A 20,824-nucleotide genomic window follows, 5' to 3' on the forward strand; every position below is an offset into this window, starting at 1 on the left:
CGTCGCGCGTCGAAAACGATCGCTAGATTAATTAAACGAAGAATTCGACGAGTATTAAATGCCTCGATTCAATTCTCAGCTCGCTTAATTCTCGAAAAATTTAGGAAAAAAAAAAAGGGAAACGAACGTCGCGATTTTCTCGCTCGTTACTTCCGCAAGACTATGATCAACGACACGCAGTTGGCAATTGACATATAACATTTTTAAATTAAAAATTCGAATTAATTATTATTTCGAAGAGTTTAATTTATCATGTTGAAAGAGTACGAAAATAAACTCTCTAAATTCTTTGAAATGGAATCTTACTCTAAAGAGTAAAAATTGGGCCAATCTTGAAAAACAGTGCCCCTCGAGAACCAGCCTCTCTCTCTCTCTCTCTCAAGAGAAAGAGAGAGAGAGAGGGGGAATTCCCGTCTCGGGCGGAGAAACGAGCTAAATTCGCTATTTACGCTATTCGCCGACGACGTCGTAGATACCGATGTCGAGGGCGCTCGGGCGACTTCGTGCGCCGAGCGACAGAAACGGACTTACCGCCTGCGGCAGGAACATGCGCGCAAAGACGAAGTTATCCTTGGGTCGCTGCGAGGAGTCGTCGTCGCCTTGGTAACGATGACGATGCCGATGACGATGACGGTAACGTTGGCAGCGTTCGTCCAGAGCACTTAGCCACGGAAAAAGCCATCACCGCACGTGCCACAGACCAAGATTTAACGTACTGAGCTGTGGCAGCTTCATGATCCGCTCGAGGCCGCTGGTGGTAATTTTCGTGCAGCCGTACAGGTCGATGCACTTGAGATTCTTCATGCTCTCGGCGACGGTGTGCAGACCCCGGTCAGTGAGCCGGCTGCACTGGCCGATGTTGAGGGTCTCGAGGTCGTGTAGAGTCTTGGCAATCTTGCAGATACCCTCGTCGCTGATCTGGCAGGCGGACAATGACAGGGACTTTAGGTTGAACAGACCCTGGGAGATATGCACGAGTGCTTGATCGCCGATCTTGTCGCAGAACGACACGTCGAGCGACGTGATGCGACTGCCGCCCTCGGCCAAGTACGCCATGCCGATGTCGGAGATGTTGTCGCACGAGCGTAGATTTAACTCGCGTAGACTCGACATCCTGGCCAGGTGTTTGACGCCGGAATCGGTGATGCAGACGCAGAACGACAGATTGATGGACTTGAGGGTGGTAAGACCGAGCGATACGTGCCTGAGCGCCTCGTCGCTCAATCGTTGACAATCCTGCAAACTCAGGTGCTCCAAGGCGAGATTACCGTCGGCGGTCTCGCGATTCAGTCCAGCCAAATGAGCAATACCCAAGTCAGAAACGTGCCAGCAGCTTCGTAGGTCCAGTCGCTTGAGTTTCTTCAGACCCCATGCGATCAGCAGTAAACCGGTGTTGGTGATGTTGCAGCAACCGCCCAGTTCAAGATGCTCGAGATTCTTGAGGAACTGCGCTATCCTGCTGAGCGAGGTGTCCGTCACTTGCTTGCAAAGCGATAGGTTGAGCTCGATGAGGGACGGGTATTCCTGGCAAAAAGCGTTCGTGATACCGGAGTCGGTGATGTTGTAGCAACCGGACAAGTTGAGTGCCTCGAGATTCGGCACGCCCTTTAGAACGTCGCTGAGACCGCGACGCAATGACAATACCTGTACCTTCTTCACGCCGCGTCTTACCAAGCTGGCGAATAACGCCGGCGCCTGTTTTCTAAGGTGCAGTCGCGCTTCGACTCCTCGCCAAACCGAGCGATAGTAGGCAGCGTCGCGCCACGCGGTGCACACTTGAGCAGCTCGTCCCTTGTCGCGTACGTCCAGGTAGCTGAAGATAAGCGCCAGAATCTCTGGATACAGGGAGGACACGTGGGTGCTCGCGGCAGGCTGGCCATGCGTTACCGCGGTACCACGTTGATGCACCTGATGCGGGTGCAGCTGATGCCGCGAGGAGATGCCACCCTGGCTGATGGTGTAGGCCGGTAGACCGGCAGCGGCGGCGGCGGCGGCGGTGGCGGTCGCGCCGCCTCCCGCGGTGCCGCCGCCACCACCACAGGCGCCATTGCCATCGGTGCCGTAATGCGGCGCCGTGCCGCCGCCGGAATTGTGCTGAAGAATCGCCTGATTCTGTGACGTCGGTATCGCCAGGTGCGGCTGATGCAGGTGATAATAGTGGCCCGGACGATGGAGCAAGGTTGTACCGCCGCGACCGGCGCTCGGCGTCAACGGCGAGGGAAGTTCAGTCATCAGCAGGTGGCTCTCCTCCATATCGTCGTCGCTATCGTCCTCGTCGTCGTCGTCGTCGTGCTCGTCGTCCTGCGACCCCGAGCCGGTCGCCGTCGCCGCCGCGACCGAGGCTGCCAATGCCGCCGCCGACGCTTCCGCCGCAGCTGCCGCGCGGCGAAGCCTCACGCGCAACGACTCCGCCGCGGCAACCGACGACGAGCGAGCGACCGTCGAGCGCTCGTCGTCGTGTCCTCGTCCGTCGCGGTGATTATCTCCCTCTATCTTGAAATCTTTCTTCTTCTTTCTCCTCCACCTCCTCTTCTTCTTCCTCCGCCGCTTCTTCTCCGCGTCTCGCGTTCTATCTTCTCGGTTAATCCGATCCCTGCCGTTCTCGATTATGACGCGACTTCGGTAGTCGCATAATAAGAGTTTTTCCAGCGCGCGAGCGCGCGCGTATCGCGACACGTATCCGATACGATGTATGTACCACTCACGAACGCGCGAGCGACAATTCCGATATCGATCGCGTTTATCGATCGCCGCCGCGCTACGCACTGACCGTCGCGATATCACCGCGTCGACGCGACGGTACGGATCAACGCGCGATCCACGAGTACGACGACGATGTGATAGTCGTACCGGGAGGGGGACGGACACAGCGGGATTTATCTCACGATCGACCGCGAAACGGCCGACGATCGGCGATATATCGACGGGAGCGAAGATACGATACGCGGCTGACGCAACTTTGCGCCTATATTCAGACGGCACCGTACCGTCCGCGAGAATTACTTTTCACGAAAAAGAGCACCATTCCTTCGCGTATAGAAACACCATATCGCGTACCGTCTGGTCTCTCTGGACTCCTTGGTTCCCTTCCTTCTTACCGTCTACGTCTCGCCTCACTCTGGCACTGTCTCTGTCTGTCTCTCTCTCTCTCTCTCTCTCTCTCTCTCTCACACATACACACTCGATCCTATTCGCGCGCGCGGCGAGTCCCTCCTCTCACTCTTTATCTCGCGCTCTGCATCTATCTCGCTCCCTCGCTCCTCCTCTCCTTCTTACACCAACCTCGCCCCACCTCGTCCCCTTCGCGCACTACTACTCGGCGCGCTCTCGATCTCCGTCGCGTATACCGTAGTCACTTCCTCTACTCTCTCACTCTGTCCCGTAGCCACGACGACTGGTTGACTCTCTTTTTTGCACGCGAGACAACTATCACGGCGAATATGTACGCGAATAAATACGGGGTCGCTTACGAGTCGCGGCTCCGCGCGCTTCTTCCGGTGGACGATAGGGCACCACACATAGACATACGTGATGCGTGCGTGATGTACGCGTGCCGAAAGGGACGATCAGCGTCGAAACGACAGCGCGCCGTGCCTTGTTCACGTGTCGACGTCGTGATGTCGTCCTTCTCGCTCGTCTTTTCCGTCGACGTCGTTATCTTCGTTGTCGTCCTCGTCCTCGTCCTCGTCGTCGTCGTCGTCGTCGTCGTCGTCGCTGCTGCTACTACTACTGATGCTGGGTTAAACGCCCGTCGTCTACGTCGATGTATATCGTGTCGGGGTCATTTAACGTGGACCGCCCGCAGAGCGGAACATCGCCTACTGTGAACCGGTGCGCTACCAGCCGCGGACTGTTGTTCCGCCTACCCGCACGCAGATGTCGTGTCGTCGTCCCGTAGAGCACAGGCGGAGCGAGATCCGCTCGTCGCGGCCGCTCATTGGCCCGCGCGGCACGAAACCGTGCCACGTGACTGCACCGGCGAATATCGATTCGGGTTGCGCTGCGGCGGCATTTTTAAGTTTTCGTTGCGTGGTGGGAGGGCAGGAGGGGCCGGGGGTGAGGGTGAGACACACGGTGCGCACCCCGGACCACATCGCGCGTGATACTACCTCGCTTGCCGAAATCCCGGAATGCCGCTACCGATTCGCGCTCGATGTACTAAAAATAATACTAAATTCTCTCTCTCTCTCTCTCTCCCTCTCTCCCTCCCTCTCTCTCGATTGCTCGTGTAATCTCTATATACTCTTTCTCTCTCTTTTTCTTTTACTCGATTTTTTTTTAATTTTTTCCGTTTCTTTCGAAAGAATCCAATGTCGCTACGCGCGACGGTTTTCGTTCTTTGGAGACCTTTCGAAAGTTCAGGAATCACGACGCGATAATTCTTATCCCGTCGTTTATTTTGCGCTCAACGAATTTTCGGTTTACTAGTATAATATAGATTTGGTCGATTCGTCCTGATTCTTTTACAATAGTGCGATTACAAACAATTTTTTTCACACCTTGCAACTTACAAGAAAGCTTTAAATGTCAGAAGGCAAACAAGCGTCTCGAATTGGCTTTGAATGTCAGAAGGCAAACAAACGTCTCGAAAACAATCGGGTAGCTAAAACACTGGTGACGTCTTTATGAAGATCGTAAATATTGTTAAGATTTGTACAATATGTATCCTGGAGAATTATTTATGACACGGCACACAATAAATTTTGTGTTAAACGTTCATATTACGAGATACATATAACGCACAATGATTAAGATATATAAAAGTCATAATATTATTTGTTAGAATGTCTGTAAAAATTTAATGCCCACTCATCACATTTGGGCACAAATTTCAACAAGATATTTAAGCAGTGCCGTTTCACAACGACTTACGAGATAGTTCGTACGCTAATTAGTGGAATTGCAGGATTGTATTGGAAATTTGGAACGTCATAATGCATTTGACATTTCGATCGATCCGAGACACGTAACGAGTGTGAAGAATATTATAATCACGCATGTAACTTTTTCTCAATATTATACAACTTCTCGTATTATTATTGACTTAAGTAAACGAGTATTACATCAGTTTTCTATCAACTACAATTTTCGAAAAAAATTTGTACGATGTCTAAGGACGACTACACACGTTCTAGCAAATTCATTAAAATATGCTTGCGCAAACTGCTTGTGCAAATTTGAACGTGTGTGTCAAAAAAGTCATTTGTGTAAGCCAAAATAACTGCAGTTTTCTGACGTACACGTTCAAACAAATTTATACATTTGCTTGTGCAAGCATATTTGACAAATTTGCTTGAACATGTGTGGTTGACCTAAGGCCTATATTCATTATTTATAAGCCATTCTTATTTTAAAACTTAAGTTAAGATAATATTGTATCTTAAAATATTAATACAAGATTTGATCGCGTTTCTTGCACTGTTTGTAAGAATTGACGACTACGAATACTGGCCTAAAAGACATAGTAGATACGAGATATCTCATGTCCTAATTTTGGATACATACGTGATACTATGACCTGAGTATCTTTAAGGTTATCACACGCAAAGAATTTTTAGGGCCATGGCACACAAAAGCTTAATCAGTGAGACTAAAGCAATAAATGAATTACAATCACAGTAGAGATCGTAATAATGTAAGCATCGTATAAGACTCAATATTTCTAGAATATTATACAAATATTAAAAAGGATAAATAATATAAATTCTAAAAATATTCTGTGCTTATAAGGCAGTATTGATTTCCTTATTGCTTACTATTTAAGTTTTTCTGTGTGCCTTTAATCATAATCGTAAGATATCAACCAATTATGATAGAATATTCCAAAAGTTTTGGCCATAGTTTTGACTGTAATTGGTCGATTTTTGCTTACGGCTGTACAGTTAACGACTAAAATTTTTTTTACATGTGATAGCCTTTCTATTGAGAGACAGAAACGGTATTAATTTTAATCGATATATTTAATCAGAACTTTCGAGAAAGCACGCGATTTGCGCGAATCAAGAAATTTTGCGAGTGAATGAAAGATATTTTAATTTATTCCAGATGCTCATTCGATCGATGCAGCGGCTTGCACATATTCATTATGCAAAACAATTGCAAATACAACCGGGACTGTTTTACTTATATTCTCGTACGCGAATAAATCGGATAATTTCTTATTAATCTAACATTAAAAAAAAAATTATTTGCTTGTTATGTCAATAATAAAGAATACGCACATATTCATTTTTATTGTTATTATTACTGTCCTAAAGGGCTAACAATTTTTTTTATGGACGTAATGTTAAAAGTATCCAATTGCAATTAGTAAAATAATGACATAATGGCAATAATAATAATTCTGTGATAAGAAAGGATGATGAATACAAAAGTTAAAAGCACATGTAAAAAACGAGGCAGCAAGAATTCTCCATTACGAAATCTCTTGAATAAGTAATAAAGTATAAATCTTTCTATAGTTATATTTTCTACATTAACAGTAGTGAAGTAAAAAATGTGTATTCTGATATTCTCTACAACCATTTCATACAACCATTTCTTAGGTTATTTTAATTTATTATATTCATTAAAAAAGACATATGATATAAATATACATATTTTTATAACTTAAGAAAAATTATATAGAAATGATTTATTATTTGCATATAGCATTCTTTTGAAAATACCTGTGCATGCGTAGACATAAAAGTACATCATCGCCTATTTAGTATTTTATTGGATAATTTTATCTTCTCTTTGTACGGATATATCTGTTGCTACCTAGCGTTTCATCGTCGGTGAATGTCGAAATCATTACTTTCGCAAGTAACAGCAATAATAACAGGTCACAAATGTGAATAAATATCTTTCTTCGCGCATAAATAAAATAATACGTTTTAAATAATGGAATTTTCTGATAGTCGACAAATTCTATCATGAATTCTTTAGATTATTAATATTTTTCAAATTCAAACATGTTATATTGAGTTTTATAATATGTGAACATAATTTTATAAATGAATTCAGGACATAAAAATGCTACAAAAAGTTTACATAAACATTTATTCTATTTGACTTTATTTCTAAGTTACAGACGTTTTTGTGTTTCATCATAATTATTGTTTCGTTATAATAATTCTAATAATTTCATTATAAAAATTGTTATATATAATTCTTATATTTTCTCGTTATAAGCTAAATTTGGATAGAGTTTTCAAGTGAAGATCACGCGTCTTTGTATCTTAAGCACATTCTATTATATAATTGCATAAATGTAGTCATAAAATATGGTTGTAGATGTAAGAATTGACCAATCACAGTAGAATATTTTTCTCATATTCGATGCGATTGGTTAATTCTTACATCTACAATCACAACTATACTTACGTAACTGTAAAATTGACTTTACTGATCATTAATAAGCACTTTTTTTTAAATAAAAATATGTGAAGACTATGCTAGTTCAAGTTGACCAACGAAAATTATTGAAGAAAGACGAAAACTTCTATAACTCAAAATTAAAATTAGATGGAATAAGTATTTATAATGTTTAAATAAACTTTTTGTATTATATTTTTGGATTCTGAATTTATTTCCGAAGCAATGCCCACGTGTTACAATAATATTATATGTATATTCGTTCAGTTCGAATTTTTATTCAAGCAAGACAATACACTGAGGCGCGAATCTTTGAGCATTATCTGAATTGATTATATGTGTACAATATAACTCTTGGTTGAGTTCATTTGTTTGAATTATGTGAATTTAAAGCTTTGCTATATATTTATATATTTTAAATAATACATAAAAAATACACACACAAGTGGAATAAAAATCAATTCAAACAGGAGTGAAGGCAATACTTGTTTGGTACATACATGTAGACTCCTATTTATTTATAATCATATGTATGTATAATAATATTACAACGTCGTAACTGTATAACAGTAAACAAGATTGAATATGCTCGATTGAAATACTTCGTGAATATGCCACTAAAACTGGCAAGTTGAGAATATATACACAATGTAGGATGCCGCTTTATTGCCTCTAAAGGAGATATACGTAATTGATACTAAAAAGAAAAAAAGAGAGAAATAATAACGATATTAATTACAACACAGGGAGCAGGAAGTAGGTACACACAGCAGTTTTACAGTGGCAGCTGGCGACATTATCTTAACTATTATCACAGATTAATACAGACAGCTTCTGTCATAGCTGGACATGACCGATATAGTTATATTTTATCATCTTGCTATCTACCCTTCTGCAATAAATATTTAATCGTGTGTATGCGTGTACATGTGTGTCTGTTCACAAATGCATGAACAATTTAAAATACTTGCGTATTTATATATTCGAGTATATAAAATTCGGACGTTTACAAGCTTTTCATTTTTCCTTCATTACAGAATTATTGAGAGACATACACAAAATTAAAAAATGAGATAATACTGTTTAATATTTTATTAATGCAGAACAATGCACGCAATATAAATACTGCATATTCCAATGTCTTGGAAACAATAACATGTAATTGATGCTTTTGGCTAACAAATTTATCATTCTTAAAAAATATAAAGAGATACGATTGTATTCAATTTTATTAGATACTATTTAAAACTTTCTTAAAATGTGCTTTTATAAATATTATTTCATATACAAATTTAATATTCGCAGATCACACAATTTTAAAATTTTAATAAGAATTAATTATGACTAATTATAAAATTTTACGAAATACATATTGTAAATGTGACTATTGGAATAAATTGATTAGTTTTCTGACAGTAGCATAGCTTTCGAATACGACAAGAGTATATTGAATTTCACATGACAAAGCAATTTTTGCAGTTTTATATAGCAGTCTTCTTTTTACATAATTTTTTTTACATGCCGTTGCACATCCCTAATACATTCCACGTATTCGATTAAATTAAATCTTTTAGAACGTACTGTGAAAGCGTCATCAAATTATAGGAATCTTAATTTTACTAAAACGTCCTAAGAATTATTTGGACCAGCTAACAATATTCGTCGCTCGTTTGTTCAAGAAACTTTAATCCTACTCGCTCTAAATACGACTTATTTAGCATATGGTAACTCATTGTTGAATGCAGCAAAATTTTACTACGACCAAAATTACATAATGACAAAAAAGTAAGCGGAAGATGCACGTAATAATGTTCGCCACTTACGATGTTTCGTTTAATGATTATATGATATAAAACGCGTTTGTGTACAAAACATGTATGAAAGGATGATTTTTAATATAACGCGTGAGTAAGAGTTACCCTTTCGTAAGTATTACAAATGAATAGGCCTTTGTTCTTCAACGCACGCGAAAGTATTTAACGTGTTAAAAAAGAATGCCGCACAGACGATCATTTTCACTAAATAAGTCCTACGCGCTCGTTCGGTATTTCGATTCTACTATGTTAAATACTAACGTCAAAAAAGTATACTTTAGTTAGGATACAATCTTAGGTATCGTAATTGGAATACAAAACTCAGTGTTAGAAAATATCAGGGTTTCCAGCGTCTCATGTCCGCTCGTAATACTAACAACACATGCTCTCTGTTTTATTCTGTCCTAATTATTGTATCAAAGAATATTTCGTTTATAGAGAGTAGCGTGCTTATACAACGCTCGCTAACAACATTTTTTTCTATGCTGTTTTGTGCTTTTTCTTAAGTTAACTGTCTCATTAGTCTGTATGGCTTGCCGTTCCTTGCGCTCTTTTTTGGTCCGCAATACTTGCCGCGTTATCGCCATAAACATCTGCAAGTAATTATTAAATTGCAGTGGAGTAGGAAATATATATTAATTTAATTAATTAAATTTACAATATTCTTGAAGTTTATTGAATAAAATTCAATAAAATTAGCTTTATCAATATAATAAAGAAACAAGCGTGAAAGAAAGGCTTAAAGTTTTCAGTTTTATTTTATAGCTTTATAAATTAATAAAAAAACTAATGTGACGCATACCTCTTCAACATTGATGTTGTCCTTAGCGGAAGTTTCAAACAACTGGATCCCCATTTGATTAGCAAATCTTTGTGCATCTTCTGTTAACACCACCTTTTGATTAGGTGCGTCATTTTTATTTCCTACCAGTACCCTATTAACTACATCACAATTCTGTTCGATTTCATGTAACCACCGTTTAACATTCGCGAAGGTATCACCGCTGGTCACATCATACACAACTATAACGCCGTGTGTTCCCCTATAGTAAGTTGAAGTTATTGTCCGAAACCGTTCTTGTCCAGCGGTATCCCAAATTTGCAGCTTTACTCGCTCACCGTCTACCTCCACAGTTTGTATCTTAAAGTCCACTCCTATCGTAGTTATGTAACTGCCATTGAAAGTATTGTCAGCAAATCTCAGAAGCAACGAGCTTTTACCTACGCCTTAAAGACAAAAGAAAAAATATATTTTATACATATTAAGATGTACATAAATAAATATTTGAAAATTATAAAAAAGATATAAATATCTTCAGGATAAAATTACACTTTGACAAACATGTTTATATATGACTCTAATATAAGATATTTTATACCACATAGAATTAATTACTTCTGTCTATACTAAATTAATTAGAATTAAAAAAACAAGCTTTTACCTATCCTTTAAAGACAAAAGATATATATATATAAAGATGTTTATAAATAAATTATTTAAAACAAATAAGGATATAAATATATTCATAATAAAATTACACTTTAACAAATAAATGTACCTATATATCATAGATGCTTTATATATAGAATTGATTATTTCTATCCATACTAAATTAAATAAAATAAAAGAGCAAGCTTTTACCAATGCTTAAAAAAAAATTATACATATATATTAAAATGTTTATAAATAAGTTGATTGACAAATATAAAAAAGATATGAATATTATCATGATAAAATCACACTTTGATAAACATATGTTTCCATACGTTACCTAATACAAGATGCTTTGTATCACATATCAAGTTAATTACTTCTACCTATACTAAATTAAGTAGAATAAAAAAAAGAGATTTGACCTTAAATGAAACTTATAAGAGACACAATTGATAATAAAGAAAAAGAAAAAGAAAAGAGAAAAAATGAAGTATAAATAAGTATAATAACATAATTTTTCAATATTAATAAGAATGAAAACTATGAGAAATAAATGCTAATATCTTTGTCTTTTAATTATTTTCAGTTTCCCATTATCGTGACACAATGCATTATCTTCTACCGCTGTTCTAAATCTGTCACGCAGGAAGAACAATTTTCGCATCATGAAATCGAATAAGCCACGCCGGCGGCGTAATGGATAACCGACATATATCCATTGTCGGGCTCATCATTTAATAAACTGCCGCTAAAACTGCGTAATGACAGATGATCAGCTTGCACCGACGGACGACAGCAACGCTCCGCGCAACAATCTGTACTCTTTATTATATTTTTTTTTTTTTTTTTCGCTTTTTACATCTTCCTCGTCCGGAATAAAATTTACGAAATGGAAGGGGAAAAAGAGAGAAAGAAAAATAGGCAAGGAAACAAAGGAGGTTATATATAAAGCGCAGGGGAATCCAACTAATAAAAAAACAGAGAATTGTGCGTCATCGCGAGACAGTTTGGTATGATAGTGTTGCATCCGCGTATATATTTACCGCTGTCTCCTATGATGAGCAGCTTGAACAGATGATCGTATTCCCGGGCCATCTTAGCGCATACGACGCGCGTCGCTCCTTCTTCGATGCCGCGTCGTCGCAGCCTCCGGAACGTTCGCTATGCGTCACCCGACAAGTTTCTCGCGGCGCTCTCAGCGAGAGATATTCTTTATGCGATCTCGCCGTCCCCTCGACGTTCGCGGGGCCTCGTGTATATATATTATGTGTATCACGGAAATTGTTAGTTAGACCGAACTATCGCTACCCCCGCACGATCCCCAGCAGTAGCAGGAGCAGCAGCAGTAACCGCGACTCGTCTGGATCGGAAGACGACTGCAGTGTCAAATGATCGCCATGTTTATACGTCGCGGTATCACCACTCATTATCATTACGGCGGAAGAAAAAAAGCTGCGTTCCGACGTTTAGCTGCGCGACGCCCATCCCATATCAGATTGTCACCAGCTTTTTACCGCCGCCATATTCCTTCCCGCGGACGATCTAACAGCGGCGTTCTCAACGACGTTAAGCTCGATTCTCAAGAGATAGCGAGCACGAGATAGCGAGTCTGCTATGCCAGAGACGCTATTGACGCAAAAAAATTCAACATGATTTCGGGGACTGTAAAGTGTTGATACGCACCTGAATGACGTTTATCAACATTTTACAGTTATCGAAATCTTATCCACATTTTTTTGCGCCAATGGCTTTGTATTTTGGCTCAAATTGGAGGGCTTACTGCTCTAGATCATGTAATCAGACCTTTAATTCTAGGAAATACATAAATATTTAATAAAAATCTTTGGCTCAAAAATACAATTGATCCATTTTCTGTACACGTACCCTATGCGACTATATATTTTGTCTGAATAAACTTTAATTGGCTTATTTTTTATGTTAGCAAAACTTCTTGCATGGTTCATCTTTCCTCTTTTTCTTTTCACGTTAGAGAGAAAAAGGAAAAAAAGGTAAACTTCAAAAAATTCAAAAATTTCTAAAAAGAATAAATTATTGTGTACACTGCATAATGCATAAGGTTATTTGTGAATAGACCTTTATGCTGAATGTGAAGTGCAAACGTAAATAAAATGAACAAACTTTACGAACATAACCTCACTATAATTATATTTTAGATCTGACTGTGAACAGCTGAGTACTTAGCAGAAGCTGAACAATCGAAGAATGACAGGAGTTTATGTATATATCGTGTTTACATTATAAGTATTAATTTTGCATTAACAGTCTAATGGCAATTTTTTTTATAAAAAAGAAAGAAGAGTGTTATTTTAATAAGGATTTTAATGAGGATTTCTAATTGTATACAAGTTGAGATAAATATCTGTACATGACAGCTTTCTTCATATGTCAGATATGTCCTGTGCTGATGTTTGAAACTATTATGGAAGATTTATGTACTTGAATGTATGAGATTTTTATAAAACAATATACTTTTCAATATCTTGTGAGAAGAAAGAGAAAGAAATGGTATTACCAACACGTATATCACATAAAGCCAACAGAGTCTCATATCATTATCACAATATCTTTGTGATATGTTTATTGTCATTTACATTATTCACTGTATTAATCTCAGTGTATTATATTTTTAAATTTGGTAATACACAGAAACATTCCGAACATATTCCTATAACTCTAAATGATATAAATACGTTGCCCATTCAAACATTACCTGCTGACTCAAGTACTGCAGATGCAACCAATTCTTCCTGTACATATTTCACTTGTTTCAATGTTTACCGATGTGGCAGCCAGGGGAATAAACTTCTGGTATATGTCTATCCACTCAAGATATACTTAGACTCTATGGGTAGATCGATAACTGGACAGATGACGAAAGAATTCTATCAAGTTGTGAATGCTATTATCAGCAGTAAATTTTATACTCCTAATCCATACGAAGCTTGTATTTTTATTCCTTCCATTGATACTCTCAATCAGAATAGATTGAGATTGCAAGAAGTCTCTGAGGCATTAAGAACATTACCGTTCTGGAACAGAGGAGAGAATCATTTAATCTTTAACATGGTGCCTGGCACTGTACCAGATTATAACACTATTATTGATGTACCGGTAGGAAGAGCAATAATTGCAGGTGCTGGAATGTCATCATTGACATACAGGCCTAGCTTTGACATTAGTTTACCAGTGTACAGTCCACTTGTAAATAATCTGAAAACGAATCATAGTAATATGAGGTAATGTCTTTCATTGTTATTTTTCATAGTTTTTATATACACGTATATATATAATTATTTTGCATTTTAGAATATGGCTAGTAATGTCTTCACAAATTAACATTAATAATGCTTTTGAGCAAGATTTAATGGAAATAAAGACGACATATCCAAAAGACATTTTGGTACTAGGTCCATGTTTGCATTTTAATCCAATGAATAATACAATACGTTGTGTAGGAGAGGATATATATAAGTATCCCGATAGTCTGCAAGTAATACAATCATATTCTGTATATGCAAAATATTTTTATTAATATATAATTAAAAGTATTTTCTATTCTTTTTTAGACGTCGACATTTTGTTTGATAATCCGTGGTGCTAGGCTTGCCCAAAGTGCGCTTTTGGATGCAATGTCTGCTGGTTGTATACCTGTGATTATAGCTGATTCTCTAATGATGCCATTTCATGATGTAATCGACTGGACCAAGTAAGATGCACTCGTAAATTAATATCCTATTACACTACTTTTCAATATATAATTTATTTCATTTATAATTTTCTCTTATTATCAGGGCTGCTGTTTTTATACGTGAAGTTGACATTTTATTAACAATACAACTGCTAAAAAAGATATCTCCTCAACGTATTATGGACATGCAAGAACAGAATGCATGGCTTTACGATCGTTATTTTAGTTCAATGGAGAAGATTACCGAAACTACATTAGAAATACTTGCAGATCGTGTATTTCCACATTTAACACGAGATTATACATATTGGAATGTACCATCCTATAAGGTGAATAATTACTAAAGCAAGAAAACTTAAACTCTTTTGCGAATCAAGCAAATTATTTCTTTTTTAGGGAAAGCCTTCACCACTCTTTTTGCCAGTAACTGCTCCTAAAACGCGTGGCTTTACTGCCGTAATATTAACGTATGACAGACTGGAGTTATTGTTCTTATTAATTAATAAACTTGTGAAGGTACCGAGCTTATCCAAAGTTCTAGTAATTTGGAATAATCAGCATAAAGATCCACCACACTGTAAGAGCACATTTTAACATTTTGATTATTTGCTTTTCAAATACATATATTATACATTATACGTTAATTTTACTAATTTAATGTTACAGCTACTAGGTGGCCAAAAGTTAGTAAGCCATTAAAAGTAATACAAACGAAAGAAAATAAATTGTCTAATCGATTTTATCCGTATGATGAGATCGAAACCGAAGCAGTATTATCAATAGATGATGATATTATTATGTTGACTGCTGATGAAGTAGAATTCGCTTATGAGGTATACTTGAAATAATAAATAATTATGTAATCACAAAAATACATACATATAGTATATTTATATTATATCTTTTCTAATACTAATTGAACGAAAAAATATATATTAATAAAACATAAACTTTCAGGTATGGAGAGAATTTCCAGATAGAATCGTTGGATTTCCATCTCGCTTACACATGTGGGATAATAGTACTAATTGTTGGAAGTATGAAAGCGAATGGACGAACAGTATTTCCATGGTATTAACAGGGGCAGCTTTTCATCATAAAGTAAGCGCTACGAACGCTTATGCTGTTCTTTACTCAAAAGATTAGATGCTTTATTATTTTACACCTAATAACATTTTTATTTAACATTTCAGACTCTATGCACATTATTATAAAAATCCATGGATTTTATTTTTTTTCAAAATACTAACATCCTCTCCTGTTATCCTCACCAACAATGTATAAGTTAATCCGACAAAGTAAATTACATCATTTTTTGTACGAGTATTGGAATTGTACAATTCGTATAAAACTTTAAGGGTCACTTTAATAATGTAATCGACTGATTAGTCCATTGAAATTGACCAATCGTATTTGTCATTTCGTTCAACGGCAGATGCGATTGGCCAATTGCAATGGATTAATCGGCCGATTACGTTTGTTAAAGTAACCCTAAGTCTTTCTTAATATATTTCTTAATATATTTTCCAGTATTGGAATTACATGTATACTACAGCTATGCCTGGAGACATAAAGGAATGGGTCGATGAACACATGAATTGCGAGGACATCGCAATGAATTTTTTGGTAGCAAATATTACTGGAAAAGCTCCGTTAAAGGTAAGACTTTTGACAAAATGTATTGGTATTATTTAAAAATTATATAAAATCTTATAGGTGACACCAAAGAAAAAATTTCGATGTCCCGAGTGTACCAATACTGAAATGCTATCTGCGGATTTGACGCATATGGTGGAACGTACACAGTGTATAAACAAATTTTCTTCTATTTATGGAACTATGCCGTTGGAATCAGTTGAATTTCGTGCAGATCCGGTACTCTTTAAAGATGTGTTTCCAGAGAAATTAAAACGATTTAACGATATAGGCAGTTTATAAAAAAAAATTGTGTATAATATTTCAAAGTAATCATGGAAGTTAATTTAATATAAATAAAAATAATATGATTCTTTAGAGATCGGAATTTCTTCTATTAAAAAGGAAGAGAAAGATTAGTTTATCAAGAATGTACATATTTATTAATTAAAATGTATTTGGGTTCGTTGTTAATAGTAATCATTGTATTTATATAAGTTGACTATAAAATATACAATAAAATATATACTAATATAAAAGTTAGGAAAATTTGTTTACTGTACAAAGAGAGAGAGAGAGAGAGAGAGAGAGAGTTATGATTCTGGAAAATGATTCAATATTCATTTTCATATTTTATGAAATAAATGGTTTTGTATAAAAATTTTTTGTATATAGAGTATTTTAGATTAATAAATAATTTTTTATAAATGCTTATTACATCTAAAATTATATAATTGAAGGATTTTCCACAAAAATCAAACAACTTTATTTTTTTATCTCTTTCGCATCAAATTATTCTTTATTAGTCGCATTGTGAACTATTTTATTCCATTAAGTAATAAATTATCTTATCAAAAACAGAAACCGGGAAATATAAGAATTTAATAGTTGCAACAAATATTTTTTTTAAAAGTAATTTGTAAAATTTTATAAATAAAAGAATAAATTATTACTTTATACTTTAAATAATGTATTTTTCTTCATTATTATCATTAATGTTATAAAAAAAGATACATGAAAATATAAGATAAATAGATAGTAAATAAAATTTTTCGCAAGAATCAAACAAATTTAGAAAATTTTTATTTCCTTTAAATAAATTTTAAAGTATTAACCAAAACCTAAAAGTTTGTTTTCATACCTTAATAGTTTTAGGTTTTATTTAATATTTTATATAATCATGTTTGAAGAAAAATATAACATTATTAATTATTATTATATATTTATATAATATATTTATATAATATATTTATATAATAAATAGTTTCAAGATACGTTTTTTGTTTTCTGAAAATTCAACTTTTTGTTTGATTTTCGTGACAAATCCTTTCATTGAGTCAATTATTCTCAGATTTTATCGGATTCCGCTAATTTAAAGCATACTCCTTCAACAATAGCTTTCTTACCTACTTCATGTGATGGTAAGGCCGACATGTAACTCTGTAAACAAAAAATTAATTTTTTTAACAAATCAAACTCATCTCAGATTTCTAACATTAGCGTGCAAATTAAAACTTTCTGATCAGTGCCTGAACTTGTAAAGTGATTTAACACAAAATTGATATACTGAATCCAAAAATCCATTTGTTGCGCCATCATGGAATTTTACCAAAATCACAATAACCATATATAATATTATAAAAAATATAGTTACATGTAGAACATTTAAATTTTATATTAGAAATATATTTAAATGTAAAATATTTAATATTTTGTACTCATATTTTTAAATAAAAAAACATTAAAATATAACAGATTAAGTAAAACAAATACAAAATGTTAAAAGTAAGTGATACATCTTCCACAATTATTAATTTCTAATTTAACTTAATATATAGATATTCTAAATATGTAGTAAATACTGTTACATATATGGAAATATTAATATTATTCATTTGTTTTGTGATTTTATTATTTATAAAATGATATCACATAAACATATATGGTACAAGACTAAAAAATTGGTACATGTTAGGAACTTTCTAGCTTTGAGTTTGAATTTAGTATGATGTCAATATCCTAACAAAAATTTGTAATATCTAATGCAATGAATTTATTGCAGGCTGTAATTATTAAAAAATGTTATAATTAGTCTTTACAAATAAAAATATCACATATTTGTAATATATATATTTTACGATATTAAGCAAAAAAAAGTAATACGTACCATTGATGCACGTTCACATGTATTCATATAACCTATTATCATAGAATTTGTGGAATGGCTCCAGAGAAAATCGCCTAAGCCTTCTTGTGGAGAATATCGTACCGCGATGACACCACCAAGTTTTTGTTCAAGTCCACAGAGAAATTTCGAATCTAAAGAGAAATATAAATAGACTGTCATTATTTTTATTAATCACTATGCAATTATGCTAAATCTGCGGCATACCGATGAAATCTGTGCTCATCGCACGATGTAAACTTGTAGTTGGACAAGATGTATCTGAAATAGCTTCTGCGATTGTACGCGCTAATGAGGTGCGCACAAGATGCTCTCCACAACCTGAAGTACTAGTACCTACTGAATACGAAGTATCTTTGCAAGCCCAGGTACCACAGCCCCATACTCCAGCCTAGGATTATAATAAAAAGGTTTGATAAACTACACGATAATGTATAATAAAATTTATATTAAAAAATTAATTATATAAATATTGATATAATAACGAAATTGTACTTGTCCAACTCTTCCTGGATATTTTAAAATTATACCACCGCTTGAGCAAGCTGCAGCAATATTTCCACTGTTATCAACACATATTGCTCCTACTGTGTCCATCCTTTTCTTAGCACACTGCAGTATAATAATTAAATAATAAATACTAAATTTTACTTAAAATAACACACACACACACACACACACACACACACATTAAAATATAAATGAGAAATAACTTCTTCATACCTTTTGAACTTCTGCACTACAGCTTTCTAATTTTCTTTTATAATGTTTATATATCTTTTGAGCTTTCACTGAAAAATATATTAGATAAATAAATGATACACATAAAAAAATAAATGTTACAATTTATATAATTATAAATCAATTTCTGTGGTTTGTTAAAAACTTATATTAATTTTATATACCTGATATTAATTGTTCTGAAGGTAAAATTTGTATGCCCATCTCGTGTGCCCAAATATGTGCACCATTTCCAACTAAAAAGCTAATAACAAAGAATAAAAATTAATATAACAATAATTTTAATACAATTGTAAACATATTAAAACTAAAACAACACCTAGGAGGAATTCTGCCATATGCAAACTTAATGGATTGCTGCTCACACAAACGCTTTGCCAACAAAACAGGATTTTTTATTCCGCTAACTGCACCGACTGCACCATACTGCAAACTGCTACCATCCATTACACTTGCGTCGCACTCCACTGTGCCATTCAACGTAAGATTTGATCCGAATCCAGCATTTGTCATAGGAGAATCTTCCAATATCATTACTGCTTCGACCACTGCATCTAATACATTGCCATTAGACTTCAAACTTTGAGCTCCCTGAGAGAACAAACAGTCGTAAGAAAAATATAGAATTTCGAGAAAATTAAACCTGTATTAGCTCATTAAATTGCTCGAAAATCTTACCACTTTGCATGCATCACGACATAATTTTTGATACTTTTCTTTGAGTGACGCCGAGTGCTGCCCAGCACCTGTCAACAAAAAAAAAGATAAGTTATAATAATTTATGTACAAATCAATTATAAATAGTCTAAATAATTACGTACCAACATGTACAGCAATAAATCCTTCCTTATTATTACTCATGAGACCGAATCTCGTTTTTCTAGTATATTTTTTTCTCTTGAAGTACAAAATTCTTTACGTTGCAAGAATATTGAGACAAATAAAATAAAAAATCAACCCAATGAATCACTTATAAACAATGTTTGGAAATATATTTCAAATGTAGCAAATCGTAACGTGTTTCAAGTACTACTTTATTTAAATAAAACTTATAGCGGCATAATGATAAGACATCGGTATCTTAAAAAAATCTTTTATAAGTATAATTAATTATAATTACATTATTCTTACAAAATTTTGTAGTTACAATATATTATCACATCTTATTTTCAATATAAGAATTGTTTATCATAAATGTACGAGTCGAAATGAAAACAACAAAGTAAAACTTTATTGTAAGATCATGTAAGATCAGAGACCACGCAAAACTCTGCAATACTTTCTGATACTTTCTGAGGACTGCGATGGAGTTGGATGGAGTATGATCTATATGAACTTGGAATGACTTGGACTGCGAATCACGGCGAATACACAGAAGTGCGAAATCGAATTAAATATATATTAAAAGGTTTGTTCGCGTCGCATAGAAACCGTAGTTTCTACTCATTCAAACGTGCTCGTTAGAATGAGTAAGAGCTATGGTAGGACTAGGAAGAGTAGGAACATGCTGAAGCATGTGGAGTACGCGACGCGAACAAACCTTAAGGTACCTTTTCATGCTGACGCTCGATGCTCATTTTTAGCGTCAAAATAGGTCACGTGATTAAAATTGACGCTTGATATTTGTCAATTTTTATCACGTGATCTCTTTTGACGCTGAAAATGAGTGTCGAGCCGGTCGAGCGTTAGCATGAAAAAGCACCTTAAGGAATTAGAAATAAAGAATAATGATTTCAACCCATCACAGAAACTGTGTATTTTGATGTATCCGATTTCTGATAGGTTAAAATCATTTATTCTTTATTCCTAATTCTTTATTTATTCTTATTGTGCGCAGGGCCTTACAAAAAAATCAAGAATAATTCATTAATCATTTGCTACTTTCGCAAAGTAACGGAATAATTTTGTTATTCGAAATTCAGCTTTTCCCTCGTTTTGTTCCGAAA

The 20,824-nt window shown here is 35.7% G+C and overlaps 4 protein-coding genes across 4 annotated transcripts; 1 reads left to right on the forward strand and 3 right to left on the reverse strand.

Annotated features, from left to right (window-relative positions):
- Positions 1–372: 372 nt before the first annotated feature.
- LOC108747562 lies at positions 373–4,012 on the reverse strand. Its single transcript, XM_018485120.1, is given in 6 exon segments — positions 373–2,965; positions 3,283–3,426; positions 3,504–3,647; positions 3,649–3,738; positions 3,740–3,862; positions 3,954–4,012. Coding segments are annotated over 6 exon segments (2,844 nt in total). The 3' UTR covers positions 373–681.
- A 4,737-nt stretch (positions 4,013–8,749) lies between these two features.
- On the reverse strand, positions 8,750–12,167 carry LOC108747719 (ras-related protein Rab-35). Its single transcript, XM_018485385.1, has 3 exons — positions 11,652–12,167; positions 9,976–10,400; positions 8,750–9,766 (listed from the first exon to the last, which is right to left on the reverse strand). Exons 1-3 carry the CDS (start codon positions 11,701–11,703, stop codon positions 9,638–9,640), a joined length of 606 nt encoding a protein of 201 aa, XP_018340887.1. The 5' UTR covers positions 11,704–12,167; the 3' UTR covers positions 8,750–9,637.
- Positions 12,168–12,928: 761 nt separating this feature from the next.
- On the forward strand, positions 12,929–16,282 carry LOC108747714 (exostosin-2). Its single transcript, XM_018485379.1, has 9 exons — positions 12,929–13,865; positions 13,936–14,119; positions 14,196–14,335; positions 14,421–14,646; positions 14,714–14,894; positions 14,984–15,150; positions 15,275–15,418; positions 15,848–15,976; positions 16,034–16,282. The coding sequence occupies exons 1-9, from the start codon at positions 13,132–13,134 to the stop codon at positions 16,253–16,255; spliced, it is 2,127 nt and encodes a 708-aa protein (XP_018340881.1). The 5' UTR covers positions 12,929–13,131; the 3' UTR covers positions 16,256–16,282.
- A 958-nt stretch (positions 16,283–17,240) lies between these two features.
- On the reverse strand, positions 17,241–19,806 carry LOC108747717 (threonine aspartase 1). The gene is made up of 9 exons (XM_018485383.1): positions 19,700–19,806; positions 19,557–19,624; positions 19,198–19,469; positions 19,043–19,122; positions 18,861–18,928; positions 18,633–18,749; positions 18,345–18,528; positions 18,120–18,271; positions 17,241–17,392 (listed from the first exon to the last, which is right to left on the reverse strand). The coding sequence occupies exons 1-9, from the start codon at positions 19,737–19,739 to the stop codon at positions 17,300–17,302; spliced, it is 1,074 nt and encodes a 357-aa protein (XP_018340885.1). The 5' UTR covers positions 19,740–19,806; the 3' UTR covers positions 17,241–17,299.
- Between the last annotated feature and the right edge of the window lie 1,018 nt (positions 19,807–20,824).

This window comes from Trachymyrmex septentrionalis, unplaced genomic scaffold (genome assembly GCF_001594115.1).
Source record: "Trachymyrmex septentrionalis isolate Tsep2-gDNA-1 unplaced genomic scaffold, Tsep1.0 scaffold20, whole genome shotgun sequence".
Taxonomy (NCBI): Eukaryota; Metazoa; Arthropoda; class Insecta; order Hymenoptera; family Formicidae; genus Trachymyrmex; species Trachymyrmex septentrionalis.